The following is a 10000-nucleotide window of genomic DNA, read 5'->3' as shown; positions in this document are numbered from 1 at the left end:
TCCTTTTTAGATTAATAAGACAAAAAAAAAAAGCAGCTTATTATGTTACAGAGAAGCTGCAAAATCTAAACTTGTGTCTTGAAGATGTTGGAAAACGTAAAGTTACAGCTTTACCTCTGACTGTTACAAAGCGCTGACACTGGAGACTCCTTCCATAAATATTAAATAAATGTCTCATCATAATCTGTTTATTATTAATGTAGAGTCTGCCACTGAAACCGTTTTTTACAGAAAATTCCTAAAACTTCACGTCATTCTGCTTACGAAAAGTTGCTGACAGAAAGCTAGTGACTGTCTCTTAAAAATGTATAAAACCTGTAAATCATCAGCTAACGAACACAAACGGTTTCCTTGTCATTTGCGATGTTCCTCATATTTATGCTACAATATTTAAATTTTATTCTTCTGATAAATTTCCATTTTAATGGTTTTAAATTCGTACCCAGCTCCCCCGCGGCTTTGATGTCAACGTTGTCGTATCCGCTGCCGATGCGGATGATGATGCGTAGAGCTTTAAACTTCTCCAGGTCCTCGCGGGTCAGAGTGATTGTGTGGTACATCATGGCACCGACTGCCTCATTCAGCACCTGTGCAGATCACAGAGAAAACAGAGTGTTAGAGCCAACATGGCCGACAACGCAACATAAAAACCACACCGCTGCTGAGACAATATGGCCGACAACGCAACATAAAAACCACACCGCTGCTGAGACAATATGGCCGACAACGCAACATAAAAACCACACCGCTGCTGAGACAATATGGCCGACAACGCAACATAAAAACCACACCGCTGCTGAGACAATATGGCCGACAACGCAACATAAAAACCACACCGCTGCTGAGACAACATGGCCGACAACGCAACATAAAAACCACACCGCTGCTGAGTTAACATGGCCGACAACGCAACATAAAAACCACACCGCTGCTGAGTTAACATGGCCGACAACGCAACATAAAAACCACACCGCTGCTGAGACAATATGGCCGACAACGCAACATAAAAACCACACCGCTGCTGAGACAATATGGCCGACAACGCAACATTAAAACCACACCGCTGCTGAGACAATATGGCCGACAACGCAACATTAAAACCACACCGCTGCTGAGACAATATGGCCGACAACGCAACATTAAAACCACACCACTGCTGAGACAATATGGCCGACAACGCAACATAAAAACCACACCGCTGCTGAGACAATATGGCCGACAACGCAACATAAAAACCACACCGCTGCTGAGACAATATGGCCGACAACGCAACATAAAAACCACACCGCTGCTGAGACAACATGGCCGACAACGCAACATAAAAACCACACCGCTGCTGAGTTAACATGGCCGACAACGCAACATAAAAACCACACCGCTGCTGAGACAATATGGCCGACAACGCAACATAAAAACCACACCGCTGCTGAGACAATATGGCCGACAACGCAACATTAAAACCACACCGCTGCTGAGACAATATGGCCGACAACGCAACATTAAAACCACACCACTGCTGAGACAATATGGCCGACAACGCAACATTAAACCACACCGCTGCTGAGTTAACATGGCCGACAACGCAACATAAAAACCACACCGCTGCTGAGACAACATGGCCGACAACGCAACATAAAAACCACACCGCTGCTGAGACAATATGGCCGACAACGCAACATAAAAACCACACCGCTGCTGAGACAATATGGCCGACAACGCAACATAAAAACCACACCGCTGCTGAGACAACATGGCCGACAACGCAACATTAAAACCACACTGCTGCTGAGACAATATGGCCGACAACGCAACATTAAAACCACACCGCTGCTGAGACAATATGGCCGACAACGCAACATAAAAACCACACAGCTGCTGAGACAACATGGCCGACAACGTAACATTAAAACCACACCGCTGCTGAGACAACATGGCCGACAACGCAACATAAAAACCACACCGCTGCTGAGACAATATGGCCGACAACGCAACATAAAAACCACACCGCTGCTCAGACAATATGGCCGACAACGCAACATAAAAACCACACCGCTGCTGAGACAATATGGCCGACAACGCAACATAAAAACCACACCGCTGCTGAGTCAACATGGCCGACAACGCAACATAAAAACCACACCGCTGCTGAGACAATATGGCCGACAACGCAACATAAAAACCACACCGCTGCTGAGACAACATGGCCGACAACGCAACATAAAAACCACACCGCTGCTGAGACAATATGGCCGACAACGCAACATTAAAACCACACCGCTGCTGAGTCAACATGGCCGACAACGCAACATAAAAACCACACCGCTGCTGAGACAATATGGCCGACAACGCAACATAAAAACCACACCGCTGCTGAGACAACATGGCCGACAACGCAACATAAAAACCACACCGCTGCTGAGACAACATGGCCGACGACGCAACATTAAAACCACACCGCTGCTGAGACAATATGGCCGGCAACGCAACATTAAAACCACACCGCTGCTGAGACAATATGGCCGACGACGCAACATAAAAACCACACCGCTGCTGAGACAACATGGCCGACAACGCAACATAAAAACCACACCGCTGCTGAGACAATATGGCCGACAACGCAACATAAAAACCACACCGCTGCTGAGACAATATGGCCGACAACGCAACATAAAAACCACACCGCTGCTGAGACAATATGACCGACAACGCAACATTAAAACCACACCGCTGCTGAGACAATATGGCCGACAACAGAACACATGAAACCTGCCTTTCTGTGCTAGCGGAATGATCATAAGCATGAGTTCCTGAGCTAAAGGTTGCACATGGATGTTCCTTCAAATACTGACATGAAGATGAATGAAGGGTGAAAGACGTTCAACGTGTCCATGAAAGACGTTTAAACTTTGAATTTCATTACAAAATAGATCTTGGATAGTGTTGCAGATCACATGTTAATTATAAAGATTAATATGCGAGTTGTTTATGGTGGATTTTCCCTTAAAATGTGGAATTTAAAAAAAAAAAAACACTCAATTTTTCACTGTTTAGAGTTTTCAATGTAATTATTGTCTCTTTTTGTAGAAATTATTACAACTATGACCCTCCACTGAATGTTATCAAGGTGAATATTGCCATCCTGCATATGTGAGATTTTAAATTACTCTCTCTCTCTCTCTCTCTCACACACACACACACACACACACTCTCAGCAGTTTGTGCTCTGAGGTGAAGTGCCTCTTTATGCAGATGCTCTGTTATTACACCCCGTGGCCGCTGGACATTTTAATAACACATAACGAGCAGGATAGCGGCCCAAACGGCAAGCAAGAGAGCGATAGCATCAGTGCACTTTGCGCTTAGCATCTCTACGACCCCTGTGTACTCTGTCTGACCCCAGTCTCTGTATAATGAGAGATAAAGCAGCGTCGTTGAAGCTGCATGATAATTACACTGAGGAGACCTGAGACGAGGCAAGACGGCCTCCATTAGAGAGACACTACAGAAACACACACTTATTAAAATCATTTTAGGAGAATATTGAACAGAGAGCATGAGAGAAATAGTTTTTTTTTTTTTTTTTTTTTTTTGGTCGACTCTGTAGGTTACTGCCTGTAATCAGTTATAGCAGAGATCAGGAATAATATCAGTTAGCTAAGCCAAATTAAAAAAGGCATTTAGAAAAGGGATAAAGCAAAATTAACAGAAAATTAATGTGGATTCCATTTTACATTTAACACGATAACAGAAAAACATTACTTTTTTGTTGTACTTATAAACAATGAACACTAGGTGGCAGAAGGATAAAATAACTGTGTTTTTTTTAAATAAAAATACTACTATAAATAATTTTTCATAAAACCTCTTTATAGTAGAGAACGAAATATTAGAGGATATGTATTTATATTATATAAATAGTTTAGTAATAAATATTACAGCACGTAGTGATATAGCAACTATGGTAAATGAATAAGAATAAATAATTTTTTATTTATTTATTTTTTTTTTACCTGATACTTTGACACATAAAGGACCCAGAATCAGGGGGCCAAAACTTTTAATCACTTATGCCACATGATCTGATCTGGTGATGCAGGTGACATCAAAAGCGATCAATATGGAGATATTAAATAAACCTGACCTTTAAACATCCCAAAAGTACATTTATATTTATACTTTAACTGTCTATAATTTATTTATTTATTTGATAGTTAACTGTGAGTGAGTTAATTATATTTACTAAACCAGAGCAAGCAAGCACAGAAATAAATTCTTCACACCCTGTCTGCTTGATGCAAATGACCACACCCAGTGTAAACGAAAAGCGTGATTGTTCACCTCTTTGCAATAAAGCACTGTGAAAAGTATGAAGTATATAATTACAACATACAGCTGTGTGTCATCAGCATAGCAGTGGAAGCTAATATCATATTTATGAATAATTGTCCCAAGAGATATCATATATAGGGGAAAAACCAGCATGGGGCATATAGAGAATGTACATATAGAGAAGTTACCTTTAATATTTACACACTAATAATAATCAGTCAGATAAGACCTGAAGCAGGAAAGAGCTAACACTATTTTCTAGTTGGTCTAGAAGAATGTTGTGGTTTGGGGTATCAAACGCCTCACTGACATTGGGCAACACAAACAAAGAGACGCAACCCTGATCAGTGGCCAGTATTCAGTCATTTACTACTTTAACCAGCGCTGTTTCAGTGCTGTGATGAGGCTTAAACCCTGACTGAAAGATTACATGAATGAGCTTAGCTGCTGTGCTACAACCTTTTCTAGGATCTTGGAGATTAAGATGGGGTTTGATATTGCGTTATATAAAATTCCAGTCCTACCTAAAGCACAGGGATGGACTGTCAGAATTTTGGTTCCCTAATAGAAGGGCACTGCCCAGCTATAGATACGTTATATAAGTTGTTTTGACTGTGTCATCCTGTTATTCTCCTTTTTCTTACCTTCTCGTGGATCTCCTGTGTGGACTGAGCATCGCAGAAGGCCACAGTTGCCAGGTCTTTGAGAATGGGCATCTCTACAGTGCAATCACGTCCGTCCAACAGTGCCACCAACGGGCGGGGGTGCATGGGGCCGTTCATGATCTGAGGCCTGATACCTGCAGAGAGAGAGAGAGAGAGAGAGAGAGAGAGAGAGCGAGAGAGAGAGAGAGGGAGTTTATTACTTGTATTTTCTGTGCTTTAACAATTTTACATTTGTGGTGGATTTTGCAAAAATTATCATATTGCAATATGTGACAGCAAGGGCGTGGCCAAGCACCAGCTATGAACAGGAGAAAGAGTTGGTATTCAGTGAGTGTTTAACAATGAAGTGCATTTATAGCCTGTTTGTAAACAGAAGCGTCATCTATGCATTTTTTTCTATACAGTTTTCTATGTTCAAAAAGAAAAATAAATAAAAAAGACAGCATGGCTGAAATCATAAAGAACCGCCGGCCTCCACCAAGTTCACCATCAAGTCCTCCTTGACCTGTACACTACAATAGCGCTTCAAGGCCCTCCCCCACATCAACATTACCACAGTATACTTGAAAATACTTGAAATTTTTTTTACCCAATACACAACAGTATGGTAGTATGTATTCATGATACACTATAGGACCAAATGTTTGTGGACACCTAACCATCAACCCCATATGTGCTTGTTGAACATCTCATTCCACATTTATTTCCCTTTGCTGTTATAATGAGCTCCACTCTTCTGCGAAGTCTTTCCACTAGATGTTGGAGCGTGGCTGTGGGGATTTGTGTTCATTCAGCTACAAGAGCATTAGTGAGGTCAGGCGCTGATGTTGGGATGTCGAGGAGGTCTGGGGTTCAGTCGGTGTTCCAGTTCATCCCAAAGGTGTTCAGTGGGGTTGAGGTCAGGGCTCTGTGCAGGACACTCGAGTTCTTCCACTCCAACCTTCACACACCATGTCTTCATGGAGCTCGCTTTGTGCACAGGGGCATTGTCATACTGGAACAGGTTTGAGTCTCTTAGTTCCAGTGAAGGGAAATTGTAATGCTACAGAATACAAAGACATTCTATACAATTGTGTGCTTCTAACTTTGTGGCACCAGTTTGGAGAAGAACCACATATGGGTGTGATGGTCAGGGGTGCACATACTTTTGGCCAAATAGTGTACCATTCTATCATCCACCATTCCATTAAACTTCCATTAACGACCACTAGAAACCCATCAACCCCTATAAACAAACAGTAGAAAAAAAATCTCTAATAGTTTCTAATGCTTTATTCTGATATCAGGACACTTCGGTAAATCACTTATGATATCACCACGCCAACTACGAACATTTAAACAAACAGAGGCCATGTGTACATTTTCATTCCTCATCAGTAACTCTTCTAAATCTTCTACATCTCCCAGCAGGCTGACATTAAACCGAAAAGTGTTATCCTGCTGTGTTTTCAGCTTTGTTTCAGCATACCTAAACACCACTGTGTGTAATAATCTGCCCCTAATTATAGGCCTAGTCTGAACCTTTATTTATAATCATGGACATGGTTACACAGTATAACAAACATTAATTTAGATCTGGGAATAAAATTTATTACATTCATGCCTGTCAGTCAATCAGGAATGAGCATTTAAAAGAATACATCATTGTCATTAGGTTACAATAGTAAACACTTATGAGTATTTAAGAGCTAAAATCTCTTATTCAGTTATTTCAGTAAACTGTGAAAAACAAAACGGTGACACACAATCATTAGAGAAAAATATTAACATTAAAAAACACAAAATTAGCATCATACTGTCACGCAAACATGATGACGTCGCTTAATACAAGCGCCGTGTAGAATTTAAGCAGCAATTGTTTTTTTTTTACCTCCTAGACATCCTTTAATAGATCCTAGAAGGCTCAGAAATGGGTTTCCCCAGCTGACACACACACACACACACACACACACACACACACACACAGTTCTCCAACACCTCAGCACCTCTCTTTAGCGCTCTGGAGTGTGTTTCCTCCTATAACACACAGCATTTTGCTAATGAAGTGCAGGTCAACAGGCTGCGTATGACGCCTCAAAAGGCATCAAGAGACACACACACACACACACACACACACAAAGTAAAAGCTACAAGCACTACATCTGTTGCTGATTTTTGGTGGAGTACATACTTGCCGTATATAGACACACACACACACACACCCCCCAGATTGAACTACCAGATTGTAACCAGCATTCACTTTTTTGACCTTTTTTCCCCAGGACAAAAACTAAACAAAAACTAAAAAATATCTAAACAATAAGTCCATATTCTGCTCAAAATACATGATGGAATGTAACAATAAATAAATTTATCCTCAATAAATAATTAGACAAATCAATTGGACAAAATTAAACCTTTTTTTTTGTACTTTGAAAAAACACAGCCGTCTTCTGTAATCTGTGGTATCTCAACATCGGAGGAAATCGAGATATGATTATGAGATATTATTACGAGGTATTATTACGAGGTATCAGAGTGACATCAGGCATCATAACAATTTATCATAAATATCAGGTCATGTCACAACCACCCGAGTTTCCCAATTTACCCCTCATTCTTCAAAGGGTTAACAGTTAACAGGCAAAGGGTTAACAGGCATCCTAATGAGGTATCATTACAAGATATCATGACGTATCAGAATTTATAGGATTAAGGTATCGTAAGGTATTTTAGCAAAGCTTTAGTATGCGGTATCAGAACAAGGAATCATAATGAGGTATTCTAGCGAAACATTATTATGAGGTATAAAAATAAGGTGTCAGAACGTGTTATTTTGACAAAGCATTAGTATGAGGTATCAGAAAAAAGTATCAAAACAAAGTATTAGAACAAAGTATCATTATGAGGTATCAGAACAAGAGATTTTAACCAAGCATCAGAATAAGGTATCAAAACAAAGTTTCATAACAAGTTCTGAGAATGAGGTACCGCCATGAATGATCAGAACAAGGTATCAGAATGAGGTACCACCGTGAAGGATCAGAACGAGGTACCAATGTGAAGGATCAGAATGAGGGATCAGAATCAGGTATCACTGTGAAGGATCAGAACGAGGGATCAGAACGAGGTATCGCTGTGAAGGATCAGAACAAGGGATCAGAACGAGGTACCAATGTGAAGGATCAGAACAAGGGATCAGAACGAGGTACCAATGTGAAGGATCAGAACAAGGGATCAGAACGAGGGATCACTGTGAAGGATCGCAACGATGTAGAACTGAAGGATCAGAACCAGGTATCAGAATCAGGTATCACTGTGAAGGATCAGAACGGGGAATGACTGTGAAGGATCAGAATGAGGGATCAGAACGAGGTATCACTGTGAAGGATCAGAACGAGGGATCAGAATGAGGTATCACTGTGAAGGATCAGAACGAGAGATCAGAACGAGGTATCACTGTGAAGGATCAGAACGAGGTATCACCATGAAGGATCAGAACGAGGGATCAGAACGAGGTATCACTGTGAAGGATCAGAACGAGGTATCACCATGAAGGATCAGAACGAGGTATCACCATGAAGGATCAGAACGAGGTATCACCATGAAGGATCAGAACGAGGTATCACCGTGAAGGATCAGAACGAGAGATCAGAACGAGGTATCACTGTGAAGGATCAGAACGAGGTATCACTGTGAAGGATCAGAACGAGGTATCACTGTGAAGGATCAGAACGAGGGATCAGAACGAGGTATCACTGTGAAGGATCAGAACGAGGTATCACCATGAAGGATCAGAACGAGGTATCACCATGAAGGATCAGAACGAGGTATCACTGTGAAGGATCAGAACGAGAGATCAGAACGAGGTATCACTGTGAAGGATCAGAACGAGGTATCACTGTGAAGGATCAGAACGAGAGATCAGAACGAGGTATCACTGTGAAGGATCAGAACGAGGTATCACTGTGAAGGATCAGAACGAGGGATCAGAACGAGGTATCACTGTGAAGGATCAGAATGAGGTATCACCGTGAAGGATCAGAACGAGAGATCAGAACGAGGTATCACTGTGAAGGATCAGAACGAGGTATCAGAACGAGGTATCACTGTGAAGGATCAGAACAAGGTCTAAGAATGTAGTTATAGGAATGAGGTGTCAGAACAAGGTTATCAAAACGAGGTATCAGAATTTCACCATGAAGGATCAGAACCAGGTATCAGAACGAGGAAACAAACAGTGTTAGTCATTCAATTATATGCTCTCCTCTTTCCAGTTCACGTGTACCTGAGAGCCTGACTGACACACACACATACATATATACCACACATATACCCACAGACACACACACACACACACACACACACACACGCAGGCATGCACACACACACACACACACACACGCAGGCACGCACACACGAACACACACAAAATTAATTCACAATAAAATTGTGTCATCAACCAATTACTAACTTTTTCCCCTGATGTCACCACAGGAAATCACAACATTTCTCCCTCTTTCCTACAGTCTCCAGTTTTCACAGCTGCCACAGCTGCGGTTGCCAGGCGAATTTCTCCATGACGACAGGTCATGGAGGGCTGCAGTTGCCATACCGACCATCAGTCACCACTTCAGTATTTCTCCCAGGTAAACTAAACAACAAAGTGATGCAGACATCACACACATCCTTACACACAAAGAGGACTGGAAACCTGTAAGTTTAAGTTTTCCGTCATCTTCAGGACAGAGTTTACGCTCTGCGGTTTCTCTGTAACATGACAAGCTGCGTTTCATGGTCTTACTAGCGTCAAGAGAGAGAAAAAAAAGGAGAACGAGTGTTTACAGCTGCTAAAATGTAAGCGTGAACAGGAACTAACTTGTCTCACAGAAGTTCCACAACATTAAATGTAAGTATAAATGGATAAAAGTATGATGTGTCGTTCTTTAATAAAAGTAAAATTGTAGAAGTTGGCAAATAACGCACACAATAACAGGCAAGTCCTCCTCCTGACAACTTCACACAGC

General features: G+C 41.5%; 1 protein-coding gene across 10 annotated transcripts in view; it reads right to left on the bottom strand.

The window, feature by feature from the left end:
* The window catches only part of LOC113527250 (C-terminal-binding protein 2), a 105195-nt gene that overhangs the window by 11454 nt on the left and 83741 nt on the right, over positions 1 to 10000 (bottom strand). For all 10 annotated transcript variants that reach the window (XM_034309376.2, XM_034309377.2, XM_034309375.2 and 7 more), the window contains 2 exons: positions 4974 to 5128; positions 443 to 587 (listed from right to left, as the gene is read on the bottom strand). In XM_034309376.2, the coding sequence (XP_034165267.1) occupies positions 443 to 587; positions 4974 to 5128 (300 nt within the window). The remainder of the gene's footprint in view (positions 1 to 442; positions 588 to 4973; positions 5129 to 10000) is intronic.

The sequence above is a fragment of the Pangasianodon hypophthalmus genome, chromosome 12, assembly GCF_027358585.1.
Source record: "Pangasianodon hypophthalmus isolate fPanHyp1 chromosome 12, fPanHyp1.pri, whole genome shotgun sequence".
Taxonomy (NCBI): Eukaryota; Metazoa; Chordata; class Actinopteri; order Siluriformes; family Pangasiidae; genus Pangasianodon; species Pangasianodon hypophthalmus.
Note: the sequence above shows the minus strand (reverse complement) of the source record. Positions and strands in the feature narration are given on the sequence as shown.